Genomic DNA, 24,908 nt, shown 5'->3' with positions numbered 1-24,908 from the left:
AATCTAGGAGTGTTCTTATACATCTCCACGAAGAAAAAAGTGTCTGAAGTTATCTAAAGTAGCAGCTGCCAATTGAAACAGGCTTGAAACAGCCTGCCCTTTTTTAAATTCCACAGGCTGAGAGTATGGCCAGACCAGGTCATCTACAATCTACAAAATCAACCCCAAATCACTCCTTTCCTGGCGGACCTGCACTGGGTGCCAGTATAGCAGCCTACTGAACTACAAGTGTTGTGGCTAACCCAGCTTGCAGCTTCAACATAGGCCCCCACTAAGTGAAAGTAGGATTTATGAAATACTAACCTAGGGCAACTCTCAAACACAACAGTAACACCCGTTTGATGGTCCCCCACATGCCATCAAGTGACTGCTGGAAGACAGTTTATATAAAATACAAAGTTACAGAATGAACTTCCTTGTGTGTTGCAACAAATATGAGATCATCACATGTTTAGGAATGCTGCTTAATTTAGAACCTTTGTGCTACGCTCTGACCTAATGACAGCCTGTATGATCAGTAATCTGTTCTGTAAGAAATTGGGTTATTAGTTGAGGAGGGAGGAAGTTCCACTCAGGCAACAACCACAATCATTGTCAGAGTGAACAAAAAAAGTCAATAAATCTACCTGCGCTTAACCCTCTGACCGCTTGACACAAAGCAGTCAGGCTTATCCTAGAGATAAAGCGCAAATTATTTATGCAGCACACAAACAGAAATAAAGTGAAAGCACAACACAAGAAAAATTCCAAACCAATTTAAAATTACAGAGTAAATTTAAATAAATAAAATATACCAAAACGACAAATATCCAATCATTAGAACCAGAGATATGCATTATCAATGTTTTAAGTAAATATGGAGCCGTAAAGCACTCTAATGCCCTTCTGCAGTTCTCAGTCTCAACTGCCAGCATAAAGTAATCCATGGAAACGCTACAATTTCCTTACTTCAACAGGGGTTGATCTTTCCTGTTCATGAACAGCTCTTGTTGAAGTTATGTGACAGATTTTGAGGTAAAAACATATACAATTCTTGGCCTCCCAGAGAGAAATATTGCAATTCAAAGGTGAGAAAAAGTTGAACCAGACATGCAAAAACTTGATTTACAAAATCAGTATTTGCAGACTTCTAGGAACACCAAACGTTTTTGTGACTTACTGGAGATCAACAGACCTATGTTTAGGGGTAGAAGAAAGAAACTGTTTTCCAGGATTGTAGAGGGTGTATTTCATGAAGGTGTAAGGAAAAGAGTGGAGGAAACAAAGACAGTTAAATGATATCCAGCACATTTAGATTAGTCGATGGTAAATCCTACAGATTAGTGGAGAATTGTTTGGGACTCTTCCCTTACAGTTATCACAGTATGAAACCTAAAATGTGTAGATTATCTACTGAAACATTTTTGGTGTGTCGGACCTTTGTGTTTCCACCGGAACAGCATTCTGAAGCAGCATCTATTTCAGCCTACTCCTGTTAAATTAAGAATGCCATAAATACCACAGATTAGTATTGTTTTTCATTACCTGTTGCACATATTCTATGTTCAGACGTTTGCCATGACGTTTGATCTGATTGTCCTTTCGCCCCAAGAAGAGTATGTTTCCATCTTTCACAGTAACCCAGTCACCTGTTTCTCGCATGGTTGTGGATGTGACAGAAGCTTCGTCGTCCAGTAAACAAATTCTCTCTTCTCCACCTGTGGGTAAAGCATGGCCTGAGTATAGTAATGTTGCATTAAAATAGAAAATCAACAAATAATCACGGAGTTCAATGCACTCTCCGTTCACTTTTGAACTGCTAAATTGTATCATAACAATACATATTTTATGGATCTTTTAGGTTAGGAATCAGTTAAGATCTTCTATAATAGTTTTAAATATATTTCTGAAACTGTGATAAGGTAGTCAAAAGAACTAGACCTCTACAATGTAAGGAAGGAAGACAGCGGCCTTTGAACACACCTAGTTCCACAGCACAGCTGACAAATTTAAGTCCAGGATGGCCGGACACAACTGATTTTCAGGAAATCCACATAAGATATTTATATACAATGAATTTAAATAAAATTCACCTACAATGTAGGTGGTTATGAAAACCTGGCATAGATTAGACCTTCATCCATCACAAGATGGTGGTAAGAGGGGCTACTTGTATTCATAGTACAGCTTCTAAAACAATACTATAGATCGGTCATAAACGCACAAAATGATCTTCTCTGACAAACTGTATTAATGTTTGGGAGAGATTTGTTGTACCCGTCCTCAATTTCTTTTCAAAAGGGATTCTGGGTTTTCAACAACGGCAGGTAGCATCCTTCATCATATGGTCCACTTCTCACTGAGGCCAGATTTGCAAGGTGCCATATGAGCAATTTTAGTGGTGTTGCGCAGGTGTGTTTTACCTTTGTGTATCACTAGAAGGGGTGAGGATCTTGTTAAAAATGCTATATGGTTATACATTCCCTTCTTCCATCTATGCAAACAGGGGAAAGACCATCTAATTACTTGTGCAGCAATGACTCTTTAATCCACTACAATTTCTCATAGGCATTTGGACAGAGACAGAAATAAGTTTCTCATTTCTAAGGGCCTTATTACAAGTTCTGTAGTCCATGTACCGCTGTACCCTCTACCCGCAAGCTCAACAGTCTGACCTCCGTATTACAAGATGCGAGTTTTGCAATTGCAAAGACCGTGGGTGAACCAGTGACTCAGCCAGCACTCCGCCGACCGACAGGATCACGTTGTGGAAGCTACCAAAGGGGGGCACTGAGGTGCTTCACCGCCTTCCGTATTATGAGTTGGCTTTCCGATGAGCTAACTGTGACCGGGGGGCCACCAGCTTCGTGTCCGCGGAAATGAAGTATTTGGGGTGCATACTCACCCAACTACTGTTCTACCCATCAGAGTCTGATCCCTTTCTCTAGGTCCTCCCTTCACAGCAGCATCTTCTCCCCAAAGCATACAACGCTGATTGTGGTGATCTACAGTTAAATCCTGTTTTTACCATATACTCATTGCCTGGACTGGTCACATATGGGCTGGACTCCGACAATGGGTAGGTGGTATTTTTCCACATGTAATATGCATATGTGTGCATTCGACATATATACAGCCCAAATGTACACACAGGCATCAATAGATATGGAAAACCATTGCCCACTGCTCCAAGACCACTGGATCCACAGCGCTTGCCCCATGGTCAACTCATAATACGGTGGTATAAAGACCGCAAGTTCTGCGGTCTACTGGTGGCCGCAGACGCAGTGTTCAGGTGGTCAAGTAGGTAAAGCGTATTGATCCTCAGGTATTCATTTTAATACCTCTGTATTAATATCTAGGTGTCTAAATATATTTAAATTTACCATTTAACTAAACATTTTTTTTAAAGTACTGCAACATACACATTTTGGGATGGGATGCAAGGGATATAGGGGTAATGGTTGGGGTAGTGTATAAATACCCAGGGAATACTTTTAATACCTGGGTTTTCATTTATTAGAATATAATTATTTTAAAATGTTATCTTATATATAATTTTAAAGTCATTTTTAGCCAGGTCCAACACTCACATTGAGCGAGGGAATGCTAGGGCTAGAGGGGTAAAGGGTGGGGAAGTGTATTAATACCCAGGTATTTACTTTAAAACCGGAGTATTCATTACTAGGTGTTTAAATATATTTAAATGTAATTTTACCCTTAAACTTACATTAATAAAAAAAAAATGCAACTCTTGCCTTTAAGGACGGGATGCAAGGGCTAAAGGGGTAATGGGTGGGGAAGTGTATTAATGGTCTGATATTAATTTTAATACCCGGGCATTAATTACAATGCAGTGGAATACCTTTACATGTAATATTATAACTAAAATTAAATATATTATTTAAATGGTGCAACACTCATCTTTATGGATGGGATGCAAGGGATAGAGGGGTAATGGGTGGGTATGTGTATTAATATCCAGGCATTAAATGTAATACCTGTGTATTAATTATTACAGACTAATTAGTATTATTTGAAAAATAATAATGAACACAATAGTGAGATTATTTAAAAAGCGTCTATTTCAATTCTAAAACCCAGTTTTGAATTATAAATAATACCTACAGTGATAGACACTTTATTTTAGAGTAAGCTTCATGAGACAAATAAAAACACCATGTTGTATATTTTTTATTTATTTACAAATAGTAAATTTATAAAAAAATATATATATATTTTTTTTTAAATAGAACAAAATTTTATTGCTATAAGTCAATAAATATATATTTTTAAACTGTATAAAGTTATTTTCCACGCTTTTACATTTGTTTCAATAGTGAGAATTGTCCTTTTTTTATTTTAGGCCTTACGTATGCGGTTGTGCGTCTGTTTTCACAGTTGGTGGAGTATCGCAGTCAAGATCGGAAGAGTTGCGGTCAGGTGCGAACAATTTTATCAATAATTTTAATAATATAGGTGGCTAGGTCTAATGTAAGGATACAGGTGGGGGGGTAAGTCAGAATCTAGTTCGTAGTAAAACCAAAGTCTGTGTTGTTTTTCCCACATTTTCATTCCCATATAAAGTTGTGTTGCATGAGCCCGTCGGGACAGTTGTTTTTTTTCAAAAGTAGGTTTAAAAAAATGTATATCACTTTTTTAACTCTACTTGCGTTTTTTAATGAACTACGTACAGTTTCATTTGGAAGAGGAAGACCACATGGCTGCTTGGCAGAATTGGAAAATCGTACACTGTATTCAAGCAGACATTTTTTCGTAGGCACAACGAGGTGGCGAAGTGAGCTAAAGAACGATGATGGATTCAACCCAGATCTGCAACGGGGTTGAGTGTGTGAAAAGTTTCAGCGCTCCATCCATCATCTCCTTGTGTTTGCTTTCTTTGCCCTAAGTTGGCAGGGTATGCCCAGACGTGGGTCCCTTCCTCACTTTGCCACTGGATTCAAGCTAGCCTAGCTGATGAGGGGTGTTAGCCTGATACCGGTGCCAAGATGCTTGTTTCCGGTTCAGGAAAGACCTGGCTGGGCAGTTCGGGCTGGATTGTTCCCATGAGGCACAGGGTCAAGACTGGTTTGCATATAGCTGGGTCTGAACTGAGGTGGCGAAGTGAACTATAGAACAACAAAGGATTAAACCCAGATCTGAGTTTGGGGAGAGTGTGAGTGTCTGAAAAGTTTCAGCGCTCCGTCCATCATCTCCGTGTGTTTACTTTGTTTGCCCTAAGTTGGCAGGATATGCCCAGACATGGGTCCCTTGCTCATTTTGCCACTGGATTCAGGCTGGTCGGGCTGATGATGGGTGTTACCCCGAAAAAGTCCCAGGATGCTTAATTCCGGTTCGTTCAGGGAAGACCTGGCTTGGCAGTTTGGGCAGACCTGTTCCCATGAGGCACAGGGTCAAGACTGTTTTGCATATAGCTGGGTCTGAACTGAGGTGGCGAAGTGAGCTAAACAACGATGATGAATTCAACCCAGATCTGCGACTAGGTGTGAGTGTCTGTAAAGTTTCAGCGCTCAGTCCATCATCTCCTTGCTTTTGTTCAATCTTCATTAGTTGCCATGATCTCTAGATGAAAGCACCTCTCTTCCTTCAGCAAAGAATGCGGTCATACAGTCCTCTAAGAACCCTACGATCATCTACTGGTCTTTTTCCTTGGGTTACTGCTATCGCGCAGGGGCAAATAGGTGGTCACTCCTATTTGGCAGCCGGGCACTGCAACAAAGTTCCCTAGAATTACCAAACTTTTCAAAAGAAGCTTAAAGCCTCTTTTTCCAAATTGCTGATTTTTCGTGAGATATGTCATCACTGCTTTGTTTCTGTCTGCTCGAGGACACCCTATTAGACGAACTGTGCACGTCACAAATACTGTTAATTTAATTCTTAATTAATCACAATATATGAAAAGCAATCCACATTCCAGCAGGGATTCCGATTCCCAAGCATAAGAGAACAATGTACTGGGAACTCCAAAGTTATAAATAGAGTTATGAATGCTTTGCCAGGCCTGGCATGGCCCTGAAGTAGTGGAGAAACACATATCCTCAAAAACACAATGTGATTCATCGGCAAACCTTAGATAATTAGCTAGGGATCTTCAAGCAAACCTTGTGCCACCTGCATAAACAGAAGATGCAGAAAAACTCTGCGACCTGTACTTCAAAAGTTTAGAAAAGAAAGGAAAATGTGCTAGCCCTGCACGCCTTGAATTGACAGAGGATTCCTGCACATATAGCTCTCGATATAAAGAACAGAAATATTGCTCCTTCCAGGATTCGATCCAACGCATTACTTGGATGCATCAGTTTTGCATTTACTCTTACATTAACAAAAAAGATTCATGCTTTTAGCTAGCCAGTAGAATCAGTAATCTTCTAGGAGAAATACATAGAGCCACAACAGCAAGCCATAATTGCATCAAAGCAGACAGTTGTATATATCTGTGGTTTGGTGCCACAAAGGTACACACTCAATTCTGGGTGCTCCAGAAGTCAAGGAAAACATCTCAAAAAGAGAACATCACTTTCTGATCCTCAGATGTGTGCATTGATAGTCAGAAGTGTTCGGAATGAATTATTATGAGCTGATCCTTGCTCATAAAGCAGTTTATGGCAATCTACTAATGTATTTTAAATCTAGTTTCACAGTACATATACTCTTGCAGAAAGCATAGGCAGGCGTATAATCGACTCTGGGATTACCTACTGGAACCTCTCTGAACTGTTCTTCCCTCCCTAGTTTCACCTGCCATTAATGGGTGGGGAAAGCATTAGATGTATCTCAATGGGAATTATCCCTAAATATCATGAGGTTAATCCCCCCAAGGAATGCTCAACTTTGCCAACAAATCTTACTTTATAATTGTTCAAAATTGCTACTTTCAGTCCGGTCACCTTTCCTTTTTCTACACACCACGCCACCACAATCTCGTGCATGAAGTCATATACTATTGTGCTACAGATGTATTACTCATTACGAGTGAAATGCTCTGCTACCCATGTGGCTAGGTCTATGCTATACAAACACACTGATAAATAATGTATGCAATAACTAAAAAAAAATCTAACATTTAGGACTGTGTTTGTTGTTGACAGAACATTTACTGGAAAAGCCAAATATCATTTTGTATAGAACAATTTATTCTAGGTTTGATTCAAGTACTTTTGTACTCTATAGGTGTGGCCTCTTTTAGCGCGATAGCGAGGCAAATTGCTTGTGACAATATCCACCGTATGTAGATATTTATACTTTTGTGACGATTCCGTGGAAGTGGCACAAGTGGAATCTGTGTCAACGCCAATGGTGAAAATCTACTAGTGAAATTACCACCAACATGAAAACATACAGAAAATACCTGTTATGAATATGCCCACTATATTCAACAATCCACATGACTTTTTTCGTTTCATCCGAGTACACGTCACCCACCCCCTACAAGCTCAGAAATTGCCATAGTGCTCAGTGTGATCAAGTAGATAAGATGCTAATCGTTGTACCTGAAGATCTGGGATTCATTTCAAGCGCTGTCACTTAAACAGAAACTCAAGGAATCTGGTTACTAAGATCGTCCTGTGCAACAAATAGAAAACTTGTGCATTGGTAAAACGGTATAAGCAAGTGATGTATGGTCCTCTTCTGTCCAAATTATATCCTCTCATGGATTCAAGCAGAAAGCCACTACAAATACATATATATATATATATATATATATATATATATATATATATATATATATATATATATATATATATATATATATATATATATATATATATTACCGCCAGTAGGTAGTTATAGTAAGGATTTTTTTCAATGCAAAATCTCAAAATTCTATTTGGAAAAACTTTGGCGCCGGTTGACGAATCTGCCTGAAAACTTCCTCAAATTTGCCTCGCGGAGCTCCGGTCCTTCCTTGAAAGTTTTGGGGGGATTCGTCAAGCGGGGGCCGAGATAAAAGGGGGGTCCCAAAACGTGTTTTCCCCATGTTAATTTCCATAGGGCGGTCGAACTCACTTTTAGCCCGAACGGCTGAATGGATTTGCACCAAACTTGGCAAAATTGTAGGGACTGGTAGCCCGATGTGCCTTTGCTATGTCTCAAGATATGTGCTCCAGTGGATTTTGAGTAATTTAGGTTCAAAAAATATATCTATCTATGGCAGCGCCCCGGTACGCGCACCGGGGTGCGCCCCGGCCGCGACACACGAGGTGCGCACGGAAATCTGATTGGCTCTCGTGTGTCTGTAAACATTCAAAACAGTCCGGAGCGGCCGCCATCTTGTGTCTCGGTAGGATCGAGACACAAGAGGTGGCCAAAACAAAGGGGGAAATGACCATAAGGGGGCAGGGTAGACCCCCCTGACCCCCTAGGTTTGATGTGGGGGCTATAAAAGGGCCCCGCGGGGCACAATTTATTTATTTTTTTCGTTTTGCGCGGGGGGAGCGCCCGGTATGCGCACCGGGGAGCGGACCGGGGAGCGTTCCATGAGGAAAAAAGAATGACAGAGTTTTTAAAAAATGAAGCCTTTTTTTTTTATAAATTGGAGGTAGTTCTGAAAAGAACTGTTTTTTTCTTCTTTTTGTTGTTTTATATATTTTTTAATGTTTTATGAACATTTTGTACTTTTTTTGGCTTTTCAAAACAGTTTTATACTTTTTTGTATTTTTTTAGGAGGAGAAGCAAAAAAAAGGGAATTAAAACTGGCTCAACTGGAGCAAAAAACAAAAAAAGAAAAAAATTACTTCTTTTTGGGGCACTTGTAATTGTCACCTGCAAGGACGATGAGCTTTACGCTCTTTTCACCATAGGCGATAAGCTTGCCACATGCAGTACAAGTGATTTTAAAATCAGCAAATCGTTGCTGAATACAAGGCATCATCTCTGATGTTTCTGGTCCCGATGAAGTGGGTTCGTTTCTTTGGGAGGTGGTCCTTGATGACTGGGGGGGGGGTTACTGGCCAGTTCCCTGAGCTCTGCACGAGAATAGTTGTTAGGGTGCTTACGGATCATATGTCGAATCATGGTATTGTTACCAAAGGAATACTTTATGTTTGGGTTGCCCCTTGAGAGTTGTTCCTTACAGATTAGGCAAGTTACATTCACTTTTTTCTTTCCCTCTGGGAGTGAAAAAAACTCCCATACAATGTGTCACTTGGGCTTGTATGGGGTATTTTGTTCAGGCAGCCATCTTCTCCCATCCTCCTCTTCCTCTTCCTCCTCCTCCTCTTCTTGACCACCAATGTACTGTCGTGGTGGTCCTCTTGGTGGTTGTGATGGTGGTGCAGATGCACCAGCAGCTGCTGCTACTGAAGCCATTATATAGATGAAAAAGGTACAGAGAGGTACAATCAGGTCTTCCTCAGTCAAATGACAAAGTCAGAATAAGGAAAAAAGGTGGGAAAAAAAAGGCCTGAACCAATGAGAAGTGTTATTTTCAGGTCACAAGACCAGGGATTTCATCATTATGAAAGTAAAACTGTTCTGCACCAATTAAAAGTGTTATTTTCAGGTCACATGACCGACGCGCTTACCATGTCATGAGTGATGTAATATGTGACGTCATCAGCAGTGCATTGCAGGCGCGCAAGTTATAGTGAGTCCTACTAACTATAATGTGGGAATTTCAATGGTTTTATGTCAGTAAAATTTCCAGCTAACTATAACTGGTGTGAAACCTCTGTTTTTTTCAGTGAATTTAATAGGTTTTTTAAATGCTAATTCCTAACTATAACTGGTGTGAAACCTATGGTTTTTTCAGTGAATTTCATAGGTTTTTTAAATGCTAATTCCTAACTATAACTGGTGTGAAACCTATGTTTTTTTCAGTGAATTTCAAAGGTTTTTTAATGGCAAATTTCTATAGCTATGTAATGTAATATTTTTTTAAATGAATCCTATATTGTATATTTATGTAATACTATTTTTTATATGTATATTGTTCTTTTTTTGTTTGTTTTTTTGTCTTGGTGCGCTCCCGGTGCGCGTACCGGTAAGCGCTCCCAAAAGAAAAAGTGGGAAACGAAATTACATAAAAACCACTGGACAGACTTTCACCAAATATAGAATAGACCCTACTACATACCAGTCCCTACCATTATCCCACATTTGATGGTATTCCATTGAGCCATTTGGGCTGTAGCCTGTCTAAATATCCTGAGGTAAATTACATGACAAAAACACATATGAAGTGTTACAATTTACAACCAATTAAAATGTTACTTTCATTTCCTACTTTTTTTTCCTGACATTTATGTACATGAATATAAATGAAAAATGAGAGGGAAACACTGCCATTTTGACTACAACTACCTGAGATACATCTTTAAAGGATTTTCTCATTTATCTTGATCACCTTTCTATAAGGTAAGTTATAAATTTGTGAAGGGGCACTTTAAGTTCATTTGTAAAAACGTTTTCTGACAGTTATTTATTGTCCCTCTGTTATAATTACAGATTGAGATAGGCTTCTCTGTTATAATTATAGATTGAATTAGGCTTCTCTGGTATAATTATGAATTTTATTAGGCTTCTTCACATACACTTTTTTATATTTCTACTTCCTACCTCATAGCATACACTGCCCAAAGATAACTTCACTGTTAAAAACTCACAAGTACCTGTCTGAACTTAAACTCAACAGTGCCCTAACTCTACTGATATATTTATTTTTTATGCAATTTACAGCAAGAAAATGGAAGGAGAACAAAATAAAATTAATATTTCATTCGAAATTGATCTGGAGAACAATCCTAAGGAAGAGATTGATGAATTAGACTTTTTGGATCAGTCTCTGGACCAAGACTTACTTAATTGTGTGAAAGAAATGGAATCATGGAATCCAAATGAGGACATACCTGACGAAATAATGTTAGAAATTCTTTTAGATTTTGAAAAATCACAGCAATAAATTTTTATTTAAAAATTAAAAATTGTTTGAGACATTATTCTTTTTTATATGTAAATTATGAAATAGTACCAAAATGAATATAATATAAAGTGAGACTTGTGCAACTTTTTTGTATTACATAGTAATTTTGCTCATAGTTACTTCCTTTCTCCCACTATATTATCTCCAATGTGTATTAAACATCTCTTTATCATCTCCTGCCTCCATGTTGTTTCTGCTTTCCTGACAGACTATGGTATGAATTCCATATACCACAATAACTTCTGTAACAAAAAGCAAGATATCTACAGAGGAGACGGTGTACATTAAATTTTAGACTGCATTGGTACCTACATGTTGGTACTTAAATAAAAAAAAATAAAAAAACAACAAAAAGAACAATTTTATTAATAAAGCTAAATTTTTTGAAAAGTCTGTCATTCTTTTTTCCCCATGGTACGCTCCCCGGTGCGCTCCCTGGTGCGCGTACCGGGCGCTCCCCCCGCGAAAATCCCCCCAAAAAAATTTTGTTTTGCCCCGCGGGGCCCTTTTATGGCTCCCACATCAAACCTAGGGGATCAGGGGGGGTCTACTCTGCCCCCTTATGGTCAATTCCCCCTTTGTTTTTGCCACCTCTTGTGTCTCGATCCTACCGAGACACAAGATGGCGGCCGCTCCGGACTGTTTGGAATGTTTACAGACACCCGAGAGCCAATCAGCTTTCCGCACGCAAGTCGCGTAGCGCGCCCAGTGCGCGTACCGGGGCGCGGCCATAGATATATATTTTATTTTAACCTAAATTACTCAAAAACCACTGGAGCACATATCTTGAGACATAGCAAAGGCACATCGGGCTACCAGTCCCTACAATTTTGCCAAGTTTGGTGGAAATCCATTCAGCCGTTCGGGCTAAAAGTGAGTTCGACCACCCTATGGAAATTAACATAGGGAAAACACGTTTTGGGACCCCCTTTTATCTCGGCCCCCACTTCACGAATCCCCCCCAAACTTTCAAGGAAGGACCGAAGCTCCGCGAGGCAAATTCGTCAACCGGTGCCAAAGTTATTCACAATAGAATTTTGAGATTTTGCATTGAAAAGAATCCTAACTATAACTACCTACTGGCGACCGCCAGTAGGTAATATATATATATATATATATATATATATATATATATATATATATATATATATACACACACACTCACACACACACACACACACACACAACCACAACAACACAGAGAACGCACATGCAACATAGAACAGCATGCATACACACCCACTCCTTGCTCTTTCTTCACCACCCACCATCACCTCCATCACTTCCGGTCAACAAGGAAAATGAACCACCGAGTCATGCAAAGGACTCCGATCAATGCAGCCTCGCCTTCTTGCCATTCTTCTTGTGTCATATAAATGTAAGGCCCCAAAGTGCTGCAATGTTCATGAACAGCTGCATCCTTCTCCTCTAGCAGGCCATAACAGAAATAAACTTAGTACTTAGGAGACTGGAGATGAGAATGATGTCAAAGGGGGCAGTTCCATGGTGTTGAGTGACTGTTTCAGCTCCCATGGGGAGTCACTTTGGTGATGACTACCCAATTATCCCCCAGGAGAGCCGACAGGGGTTCCACATTCAGGAGATGGGAGGGCAGCATTATGTAAATTGGAGCTGACCACTCACTACATTTTCTTTTATTTAATTGTATTTGCTGCATAGTTTTTTTCAGCTCCATGTGGAACATATCGTGAAGTAACTCAAACATGGGAGTTGAATCACAAAAGCCAATACAGCCAATCTGCAGACAGAAAAAATAATTGGTGTGCAACATTTGCACCAATACCCACTACAGTGTGACACACTCTTGCAACATACAGGAAAAATTAAAGCACAATGTATCTGCATGCCCAGGTTCTAGTTTAGTAATACTAATTCAGTGCCTTTGTAATAAAGCCAAGGTTCGACTATCCTCAAACAAAACAAGCTTTGGAAAAGTCAGTTTGACTTCCCTTTTAGCCTTGTCATTACAGACTTACTGAACTTGGCGAGATAATGTTTGTGTGCACGTGTCACCACCCATGTGCACACATTTGTCATGGCACAGTGGCCCTGTTGTGGTCGTTTTTTTAAGTTACCATTCTAAGATGGTGGACACCAATCCTCGGCGTGGAAAATTAAAAATGAATGAAATGATATATGAGCCAAAGTGCTTTTACAAAAAGGAGATGAAGTAGCAAATTGCAGAGGTTGAGGCCTCCTAAAAAGTGAAAAAAATCATCAGAAAAAAACATGAGGGGTTAGGCGACAGAGTAACAAGGGATTGAGGGAGTAATTAAAAGCTGACGTTAAATGATGGGGGCATGCAACGAGTTGTGGAACAACATAGGTGTGGATGTTTTAATTATAAAACATGTTTTTTTAATAAAGAAGCGTAGTGTCGAGAAAGGGAGAAACAATGTAAGAGCCTGGGGGCGCAAAAGGGAGAGTGCAGGCTTGGGTGGGGGGAAGCTGAACAGAAGAGAGAGTAAAAAATGCTAAAAGAAATAGGTGGTTCCCTGAATGTAACCAGTGAATAGTAACAAAGAAATGCTCTAAAGGCAGAGCAAATAAAGAATACAGAGGAAAACTGTCAAATAAGGAATAAGATAGAGAAGAAAGTCATATAATCAACACTAAGGGGATGACCGAAAGCTCACAATGTGTACATATCATTATATATCTTCCACTTAAAAAAGCCAATGCTGTTTATAGGTGACATCTAAAAAAATAATACTTTTTTTTTCAAGAAGTTGCAACATGAAAATGCTCCACTTGGTAAACGTTTAAAGAAAGTTTAAGAAAATATTTTGCAAATTTATAATTATACAAACATAGATTTTGTACATAACATTTTAACAAATATAATACAAAACCTAGAAATAGCTGTCCTTCTCCTTCTTCTACTATTGAACCGTTGGCATCTCGGACCTCAACTATTGTCCCCAGAAGTGGAATGCCCAGCGGCACAGCAGGATCTTCTCTAATAAACGAAAAAAAGGTTTTTGTTATCATCCTAGAAGACAGAATTTCTTTAGCACCAAGCATTCATCACACAAATGCTATGACAAAGCTTTTGTTTTACACAGCAAAAGTTTTCTTCTCTTTTTTTATGTTTCTCAAACTATCTTTCTTTTTATGTTTCTCCAACACTGTATATCTAAGCATAGATGGATTTCCGAATACAAACGTTATTCAAGCTTCCTCTGATCTTTCTGTTAAACTTTCTTTCTAGAGTTACATATAATTAACCATTGGTCCAATTTACAAAGTCACTCTCGTAAGAAGAGACAGAGCACTGGCGATTACCAAAGGGTGAGTTGATATATGCTCGAGGGGTTCGTGAGCACAGATGAATGGTTCGATGTGAAGGCACACAGTGGCACAATGTGAATATCAGTAAGAGGAATTGGTGCAGGACACTGTTTTGGATGGAGAACTAGTCCACCTGATCACCACTAGAAAATGTGTGAATGGTGTTTGGGGGCAGAAGCACAGAGGTCAGGTAGGAATTCTGAGGAATTTCTCAAGCGTGGAGGAAAGGGGCAGACCGAGAGGCGGTGTTTGGAGAAGGCTAGAAAAGAAAACTCAGTTTTGAGCATAAGAAAATGCAGGGTCAAACACTGACTGATTTTACTGAATGCAGTTGATTATCCTAGAATGGATAAAGACATCTTTAGAAAGCACCACAGACATATTTCCTAAAAATGTAAATCTGGTATTTCATTACAATTTCATTTTCATTAAATAATACATTTTAGTTGGAAGAGTTGAGTTTATTTCCCAAAATGTAAAAGTTCTGATAGCAACATGTCTAATCATTAACTGGCATTTTTTATTTCAAATAGATATTACAAGCTGATATCTGAGTGATAATCATTAGTGCTGTCTAAGACACTAGCCTAGCATAATCTGTCGGCCTCCCAAACTTTTTGGTTCCTCGCAATCTGAGCAAAAGTACTTTTGCGTATGCTTGTAAAATCTGCCTCGCCTTCGTACTACCTGAGGTTGTGAAATTTGAGTAGTTTTTGTATTTTCCCACCCTTTTCCTTAAAAGAAGTTTGGAAGTCAAAATACATAATTGAGAGTCTACATGGATGGTTAAGTAAGGAAAAATGAAAGAAGTGAAATGTAGAAGTGTAGATATATGCTATGAAAAATTATAGATCATGTGAAATTGAGAGTTGGCATTTGATTAAAAGAGTATTGTATGGGGGCGTGGCTTGGCGCCCAAGGGATATGGCGGCACACGGGTGAAGCTCTCCAGCGATTCTCAGAGATTCCACGCTTCCCGACAACCTTGTGAAACGGCGGTGACGACGGCGGACGCCTGAAGGTTTGCTCGGTGCCTCCATTTGCTATCTGCAAGCAGTTTTAGTCATGGAAGTGAGTTCCAGAGCGGCTACATATTTACGCGTCCACCATTTTATGTTTTTTACCGCAATCACGGAGTTTCCACAAATGAAGCCACAATTCTCACTATGTCTTCGTTTATACCCAGCATGCCTAGGATGATGGAAAATTGTTTGGTTTCCCCTTTGATCCTCGGATTTTTAAAGCTGCATATCGCTTTCAGTAGCTAGCTGGGGGATCTGTGAGGAAATGTGTATGGCGGCCATTTTATGACTTTTAGCAAGCCCTCATACCAAGCTTTTTTTTGTAAATCTCACAATATTACTTTGAAGTGGGCACAAACTGTTAATAACCTTCTTTGCTCCTATAATAAAAACTTACATATTGAAATCTTTACAGTCATTTTGATGCAATAGTGAAACGCTCCTCTTTTTTTCAACATTTTCTCCTCCTGTGTGACTCTCATTTTTGCCTTGCTTAATTTTCCGTCTATCTGCATCAGGAGGGAATGCGACGATAGTGCTTTATGGGAAGAACTAAGGAATCTCATCCTTCACCATCTAAGAAGCATATTTTTATAAAAAACTCAAAGATTTTCACTGAGTTTTCCAAGTTGGGGGACTCTCTATTATCTACGCCTCAAAGTTCAAAGATAACAATGGATTCTTCCTCTGGAACTCTAGGGAAATGCGTCACTAAACGTTTAAAAAAAGATCCTCCCTCACCACATGTCAGTCTCGCCTGTGTCTATGAAACTGTTGCAGGAGGAAATCAGGGTTCTTCGACCCTTCATGGAAGAGACTAATTCCAAACTGCAAATCTTAACGGATAACTGGTCTCAACTTGATACGAGGGTCTCTGCAGCCGAACACACCGTTTCTTCCTTAAAAGAAACGTGTGTTAATGTGTCTCAAATACATTCTCAAGGCTCTATGCTTCAAAAGCAGGTTGAGGATCTTGAAAATCGTAATAGACGGAACAACTTGCGTATCAACGGCCTGTGAGAAGGACTTGAAGGGTCAGACTCACTTACCTTTTTTAAATCATTCCTCCCTAAACTACTTCATATGCCAGAAGGAACTATGCTTAACATTCAGCGAGCACACAGGCTGGGGCGTGCTCCATCTCATGCTTCACCTTCACAAAGACCAAAGACCAAAAGGAGTGATTTTATACTTCTTGGAATATACAGACTTTTTAATCCAGATCGCACTGATGACAGTGGCGTGATATGTAGGAGATTTTTTTATCTCGGTTATGCATTTTAAGAAAGAAGCTGTGAGCTACACCGAATATACCAAGGATCGTTAGTTTGGGTTGAGGAGGTTTGGAAACCCTTTAAGACTGCTAGAATTACAACTTATATAGGATTTGCAGAAACTGAAGAAATGTCTTCACTATAAATTTTAGACGGCAGCGGTCCGTGGATCTTTATGCTATTAAGCATTGAAAAGAGATCTTTTTCGACCTGTGCATATTATGATATACAGTGTTGGAATACAATTGTAACAAGCCTGAAGAAGGAGGTTGGACCAGTTTAAACCCTCCGAAACGCATTGCTCTTTGGCCTACGTATAAAAAACAAGTTTCAATGAAATTTATGTTTTTGTTTTTTTTAAAATTTGTTTTTATTGCAGAGTTAGAAACCACAGAATACATTTAATCAACCAGTCCACTCATGGTGTCCCCCCGCTTCATAGAAAACAATTTAGGATGGGTGCACAGCCTTTTATCTCAGTTCTTCAAGTTTGGGTTCTCCATGGGTGGCGCTATACCCCTAAAGGCGCCTATACAGAACAATGAACATGTGATACCAGTGGGTCACTGGGACCATCCCCTTGGGAACACCTTTTACTCCTCTTAACAACAGAGGATTCCACACAATAGGTTTGTGTATGTTAGAATTTTCTCATTTATTTGGCAATGTTCACTGAATATTGATTTGCAGCATATTCAATAGTTAATGATTTCTTTATAGTACGCATATGTAGCTCATTTCATTCATGAGGCATCATTATATTTTCAAGTATCCAATGCATTTCGGGCTACGGTGTGAGCCCTTCATCAGGGAATAAAGCTGTGGAAATAAATGATTGGGTGTAACCACATTTTGTATTTGACCATAAATCATACATTCAAAAAAACAATCAAAAGTGGTGGGGTTTGGCTAATGTGAGTCTATACAGGCTAGTCTCTACATTGGTAAGTGAAAGGTAAGTATGAACGATAACTTACATGCCTGTGACGTTTTGGCAAATCAAAGATCTAGTATTGTGGTAAACTGAAAGAAAAACGAAAGCGCAGGTATTGTTAGTCGGTATTACGCGGTTTTAGATATGCAGAGCGAACGCATGGGTTCATTCTGGCTAACTAACCTGGAGTTCGGCGGAATAGATTTCCGAAAGAATCGAGAGCACCGGTTCCAGTATCGTTCCGCATCTCTTGCTGAAACAATGTTGCCATTCGGTTTGTGAGATCAAACATGGACCCGATCACGTGTCCAGTAGTGGTTGAAGAAAGACTATGGGTATGGTGTCTATTGTCGGTGAGGATTCACCGTAACGATATGTTTGTACCATTAAAAATACTTCTAAGATATCTTTAAAGGAGAAGTGCAAAAAAGGAATTGCGGTGTGCAAGAAGGAAAGAAAAATAAAAATAAAGATGGGAGTGAAGGTGGAGCTAATCGGCTCGCTGGCGAGAACCATAATCTGAAAAAAGGATAGTCTTAATGTAGAGAGCTCTACTGTGTTGAGCTATTGGGGAATGCTGATGAGTCGATCGCTACACTGAATGTATTATGGTCATACACAGGGGTACCAAGACTCGGGGCACATAGGGCAAAAATACAATTCAAAACATGATTCATAGATAACATGAAAATTCGCTCTTTTCATTAAGTCCAAAGGGTCTGTGAGTACATAGTTTATACATCCAAGAGTTCTCTTTTTGAAGCAGGAATTTGTTGTTGTCTCTTCCTTCTGTTTTTTGAATGGTTTCTAGAATCAAAAATTTAAGTTGGGCAATGGTGTGTTTAGCTTCCAGAAAATGCATTGCGACAGTTGATTTTGGATTTTTTAGACGTATGTTGGATTTGTGTTCTGTAAGTCTTATTTTGATCCTTCGTTCGGCCTTGCCAATATATAGCTTGCCACATGGGCACTTGAGGGCATATATAACGTTAGACGAATCACACGTAGCATTGACCCTTAATTTGATTTCCTGACCTCTCATGGGGTGATTGATTTTGTTGCCCTTGATGATGTTGTTGCAGTGTCCGCAATTGTAGCAGGGTTTGGTTCCATGATAGATTTCAGATGAGAGTGTCCGGGGTTGGATATTTTCGCCTATGTTTCGTGATCTGGTGAATGCGAATAATGGTGGATCTCTAAAACAGTTGTTAAAGTCTGGTTCTAGGGTGAGCATTTGCCAGTGCTTAAGTATGGTCTTCTTAAATTTCTGACTTGTTGTTGAAAATTTAGATATGGCAACTATCCTGGTTTGCTCTTTTGTTTGACTTGGTTGTAGAAGAACTCTTCTGTCTTTTTGTTCAAGTTTTTGTTTGGATTCCTGCAAGATGGTTTGTGGATATCCCGCTTCAACCATTAAAACTTGTATCATACACAGCCATTCAGCCCGCATCCCGGAGGCCGGGCGGCGTAGTGCCCTGAGTAGCAGGGAGGCATCACGGTGAGTGTCCCTATGGGACAATGGTCGACAGGAGCGTTTTACGTATCTGCATTTTACCCCCCCTCCCACAACAAATGACAACATCAGCCATCCCACATATGCAGGTCAGTGCCCAAAGCCGCTTCCGAGCCCCTTCCTTGCCCTGCGGGGCCCACCATGCCTGGCCCGCTCCCTCTGGTTCCTGCCGTTCGCTACTTACGCCCCGCAGGTCCTTCTCAGCCCAGAATCGCCACCGCGGCCAATCAACTCCCAGGCTCCCAACCCACCCCAAACACCCACTAAACAACCCCTAATGTCCCTTCCCTGGCAACCGCTAATGGTGTGTGTCCTGCTCTGAAATGTAGTATGGGTCCGGCTACAGCGTCAATGAGAACTCTGAGCTAGTATGCCTCGCGGTGTCCACAGGTTCCATCCACTCAATCCTCATTTTCCACCAAGGAATCACGCAAGGCCTGCACCACTAATTCCGAATGCATGCACTATATCCAAGGCTTTCTCATTACCAAGCTTGACAGCCTGCCTCATTCGGAGCACACTCTCACATTCAGACCACCGCAGCAATTCGTTCTTCCACCTCCTTACAGACGGCCCGCCCCTGGACTTCCAATGCCACGAGATCTCTCTTTGTGCCAGTATCAAACCCAGGTCAATAAATTTGCTCGTCACCTTAGTGTGTTTGGTGTGCGGGAACCAGAGCAACAAGCACGCCGCCATGTCGAATTCCACCTCCCTATCAGTCACTTCGTTCAGAAGGTCCCCCACCTCTGCCCAATAGGCCTCCAAGTGCGGGCATCCCCAAAACAAGTGGTCCATGTCCGCCGCTGGTGACGAACACCTTGGGCACCTAGCGTCCTGCACCTGGAAGTACCGCCGTATTTTTTCAGGAGTCAGATAGGCCCTATGCAGCACAAAGAAATGCACTTGCTGGAAACGCGCATTCCTCGTGCCTTTCCATGTGCGCCGTAAAATATGGCTCCATACCGTGTCCGGAATGGGCCTACCCACACTCTCCTCCCATTTCTCTTTGAGCCCCTGGAGCGATTCCAATCCCTCGTGCAACATCCTGTTATGGAGGCAGGTCACCGCCTTAAAGGTGCCCGCTGCCATCACCACATACTGGCATGCCATGGTAGTGTCCGGTTCAATGAGCCCTCCCTTCCAATGCTTCTGTACGGCCGCTACCACCGCCGCATGCAAGAGAAAACCCCCGTCCGACAGCCCAAACTGATCCTGAAGTACTCCGTAGGGCACCAAGGTCCCATCAACATACACGTCTCCCACCACCTGAAGTCCCACCTCTTCCCATTCCAGCAGTGGGGACCAATCGCCCCCATGTGGCAGGGCTGTAAGCATGCCAATCGGAATTTCCGGCGCATAGGGCCGAGTCGCCCTCGCCCTCCTGAGACCCCTCTGCCAGCACAACCTGAGCGTCCGTTCCTCCATAGTGAGGCCCCGTATCTCCAACCTCTGCTGCATAACGATATAGGACAGCACATGGCGCTGTATTCCCAACTCCCGATCACACTCCGGACCCCTAAACACCCGGGCCACATGCTGCGTGAGAACCTGGAGTTGCGCCGCCAAGTAATATAGCTCAAAATCAGGAACCGCCAGCCCCCCTCAATCTTGGGGCGTAGCAACGTGCTCAAGGCCACTCTACGGCGGCCGTGTCCCCACAAGAAGCCAATGACCATCGTCCTCAGGTCCCTAAAGATCCTCTGAGGGATCCAGACGGGTAGTGTCCTGAAGTAGTACAGGAGTCGGGGGAGCGCCACCATTTTCAAAAGAGCAATCCTACCCAATACTGTGAGCGGGAGGGTCGACCAAAAGGACATACTGCCTCTCAGTGCCCGTATGCACCTTCCAATATTGCCTTCTAATAGGTCTGCGGTCACGTGGTAGACCTGGACTCCCAAATAAGTGAAGCAAGATGGCTCCCAAACTACCCCTAAGTCGCGAGCAGGGCAGGGCGACTCCGGCCTCAGCGGGAACACACAGGTCTTCGCCCAATTAACCTTAAGGCCCGACAACTGGCCAAACTCCGACAACAAATCAATCGCTCCTTCCAAGGCGTGCCCCGTATCGTCCAAATACAGCAACAGATCATCGGCATATAGCGAGATATGATGTAGCCGCCCGCCACTATCTATCCCCGCATATCTGTCTCCCGTCCTAGCATGGGCCGCCAGGGGTTCCATCGCCAGGGCGAACAAGAGGGGGGAAAGGGAGCACCCCTGTCGGAAGGCGCTAGGGGGCGCACAGCGGAATGGCTGCCTGAACCGCAGCTCCGCCGGGCGATCACACGCGATGTGATCCGTTGACGCTGTAACCCCACCATCCCGCAGCTCACGACCAGATAAAGGTGTGGGAAGATGAGGGGCATATGCGGACCTACACGAATGCGGTCTCTGCCTCCGCGTTACGGAGAAATGCTGTGAAAACCGCATCACTTGTGGGACTGCCTGACAAGATGGCCGGCGGCAGGTAACGGACATCGCGCAAGCACGGCGGATTCGGCATAGGGCTGCCCAGTTCATCCTGCACACAAAGCCCGGGGGTATGTACCCACTGCTAGACACAGTATGCCACATCTGCGCTGCTCTCACTACTGAGCGGTAACAGCTAAGCCCAACGACACCCCGGCCGAGTGACTGACAAAATGGCGGCGCCTGGTGCTGAGACGGCGGGCACTTCGGACTAGCGCTGATGACCTCGAACTCGGCTGCGCTGTGCTGCCTGATCGGCGGATCGGCGTGTGAGGAGGCAGGGACTACCATTGTCTGGGGACGGCCCGCTGCAGGCGTTTTGGTGCTGCTCGCACTGACTAACAGAGGAGAGGTTTCATGTGCTACAAAACATAGGCGGGACACCACACGAAGAGGTAACGTTCCGTGTGCCTGGCTTGTTGCGGCGGGACCCCCCTGCAGAAGAGGTCGAGTGCCACCGTCTCACATAAAGAAACTGCCGACATGATATGACTACGACCCACCCATACCACATACACCCAGGTGGGAGACGACTGGCGGTGGCCTTATTAAACTCGGAGCCCCACCACGTGCAGCTGCTGGCTAACACTGCCGAGGAAACACGGCGACAACGGTCAGAGTGACAAGGGCATCTGGGCCCACATTGCGAAAAGAGCGTTCCCCGGCCGCCACAATGGGGAAACCAGATAAGCAGCAACCGAAACTCTCCTTTGACAACAGGAGGGCACCGAAACCCGCAGAAGATTTGGCGGAGGCCGGCGGATCTTCAGAACCACCGTCAACTAACAACATAGAGAAGATTCTGATAGCAATCCAGTCGAATTTGCAAGATATAAATGGTAAGCTGGACAATTTGACGTGCAGGATGGATGGCATGGCAGCTCGGCAAGAAAAGCATGGCGAACGTTTAGATGAAGCGGAAACAAGAATCTCAGCCGTTGAAGATGAAGCGCGAACGTCCACCACTAAATGCGCGGGAATGGAACGAATTCTGGAGGTGATAAAAGCGAAGGAGGAGGATTTGGAAGCGCGCTCGAGGCGCAATAACGTGCGAATCGCGGGCCTGCCAGAATCGACCAACACAGGACGAATGGAGCAGTACATCGAGGGATTGTGTAAGGATATCTTTGGTGTGGAGGCCCTGTCGCAGATCTTCATCGTGGAAAGAGCCCATAGGTCACTAGGCCCTAAACCACCACCCGGTGCTACGCCCAGGCCGATTGTGGCGCGGATTCTCAACTACCGAGACAGAGACACGATCCTCAGGCTCGCAAGAGAAAAGGGCAAAATCACTCATCAAGGCAACTCTCTGGAGTTTTATCCTGATCACACGGTCGCTGTTCAACAGGCACGTAAGGAATACACCACGGTGAAGGCTAAGCTGCGAGAGTTAAATGTTGGCTATTCGATGTTATATCCTGCCCGACTTCGAGTGGTGTGGAAGGAGCAGACGATCGTGCTGGCGACACCCAAAGCGGCCCTTGAATTGGTCAAAAAAATACAGCGGGAAGCAAGGTCGGAATCCCAGCATGATCAGAACAGAGACTCGGAATGATGCAACTGGTGATTATCGTCATTAACCAGCGGTGAGTGGCACTTCGCAGATGGCTACAGTGGTCCGCTGCATGGCCATCTTTCGCTGTACTGAGCAGAGCAGACTGATACGAGACTCATGGAGGTGGAATGTTGGCGCTCTAATACGACACTGGGCATTGAAAAGGTGGGGAGTAGATGGGATACCAAGGGCGATAAAACACTCCTGTCCTGAAATGCGACAGAACCCATGGCTGGGACTTGCTGCCGCGCTCTCCCCACTAGTTAACTAGTCCCGCGATTGCGTTAACATGTCACTATTTCTGCTGCTGCGGGCGATGGGTCAGAACATTTCACGTAACTGTACTCGCAGACCCTATGATCGGGGGTGGGGTAGAGAAGGAAGCAGCAGACCACTAAACACTGATGTGCATGTCTTGTTGTGAGATGTAAACTGCCAGAGATGTGATCATACCGGCCCGCTACTGTTTGCCTATCTGCATGGTATCGGGTGATAATTATGTGTGGGACAGTCTGAAGGCTGGACAATCGGGACCTAGTTCCTACAATATGCGTCTGACTGTTTTGGGGTGTGGACACCTTTCCTCTTTGGCAGTGCCACAACTTACTCCCATGTGGGGAGTGGTAATGTGGTGGTGGGGTCTGCTGAATCATGGACACATATTTTGCGTAAATGTTTGAGTTTTTCAGTATCGCCTGCACCCGTCCACCGGGTGAAGGGTTGTGCTCCTGGCGGTCCTCCATGAGGGTAATACCCGACACAAGTTCTTAATATGAGCACTGAGTTGATGGTTATGTGGTTAAGGGGGTTGTGCTCTGAAGGGGGATGGCTTCGGCAGGTTGGGGATGCTGGAGTGGGTGGGATTTGGGGAGGGGGGATATTTGATTGTTTCCTAAGACCGAAGGCATTGCAAATGTATGCATTATTGGTTGCTCCACGGAGAGAGTTTGTCATTGCGACCTATGTTCGGGGTGCTGGGTGTGGAAGTGCTCCGAGTATGTCACCTGAGGGTGCAGGGATTTGTGATTTTGCATTGACTACGACCGGCAGGTTCTAGAAGTGAAAGCAGAATTGGTCTGAAAGTTCTTACTTGGAACATACGGGGGTTCTCACGCCCTCAGAAAGTTAGACAGATATTTGCTAGCCTTACCAGGTGGAACGTTGATATAGCATTCCTGCAGGAATCACACCTCGCACCGCACACTCACACTACATTAGGATCGAGATGGGCGGGGTCGTCCTATAGGGCGTCGTACTCATCTTACTCTCGGGGGGTGCTTATACTGATTAAGAAGGGGATCAACTTTGAGGAGAAACATGTGACACAAGACCCTGCTGGCAGGTATGTGCTGGTGACAGGTACACTAAGAGGCCAACATATAACACTCCTTAATGTATATGGCCCAAATACGGATGCTCCTGAATTCTATCGGGAAGTTTGGGGACACATGCAGAAACGTGCTAACACACACATGTTATGTGGGGGGGACTGGAACGTGACATTACAAGATGGTCTGGATCGCTCATCACAATCTGTGGAACAACACAAGCAGTCAAGACTAATGGTGGGTCACATGATGGGGGATCTTTCTTTAGAAGATCTCTGGAGACTACAACACACTGACACGCCAGGCGCCACGCACGTCTCCACATCTCACAACAGTTGGTCCAGGCTGGACTACTGGTTGGGTTCCAAGGATGTGGCTCTATGGGTTCGTAAGATACAGGTACTACCGCGCACGTTATCGGACCACAATCCGGTCTTGATACAGGTGGACATTCCACATTACGCACCCCCACCGTTCCAATGGCGATTCAACTCCCAAGCCCTCACAGACCCAATTTATGTTGACACCTTGACAAAGGCGATAAAGGACTACTTCGCTAATAACGCTCAGACTACTGA

At 43.0% G+C, this 24,908-nt stretch overlaps 1 protein-coding gene across 2 annotated transcripts in view; it reads right to left on the bottom strand.

Moving 5' to 3' along the window:
• AASDH (aminoadipate-semialdehyde dehydrogenase) overlaps nt 1-24,908 on the bottom strand; it is a 630,945-nt gene that overhangs the window by 364,243 nt on the left and 241,794 nt on the right. For both annotated transcript variants that reach the window (XM_086962613.1, XM_086962614.1), the window contains exons 7-8: nt 13,795-13,901; nt 1,525-1,697 (exon numbers count right to left, since the gene is read on the bottom strand). In XM_086962613.1, the coding sequence (XP_086818739.1) occupies nt 1,525-1,697; nt 13,795-13,901 (280 nt within the window). The remainder of the gene's footprint in view (nt 1-1,524; nt 1,698-13,794; nt 13,902-24,908) is intronic.

The sequence above is a fragment of the Lissotriton vulgaris genome, chromosome 3_1 (genome assembly GCF_964263255.1).
Source record: "Lissotriton vulgaris chromosome 3_1, aLisVul1.2, whole genome shotgun sequence".
In the NCBI taxonomy this organism is placed as follows: Eukaryota; Metazoa; Chordata; class Amphibia; order Caudata; family Salamandridae; genus Lissotriton; species Lissotriton vulgaris.
Note: the sequence above shows the minus strand (reverse complement) of the source record. Positions and strands in the feature narration are given on the sequence as shown.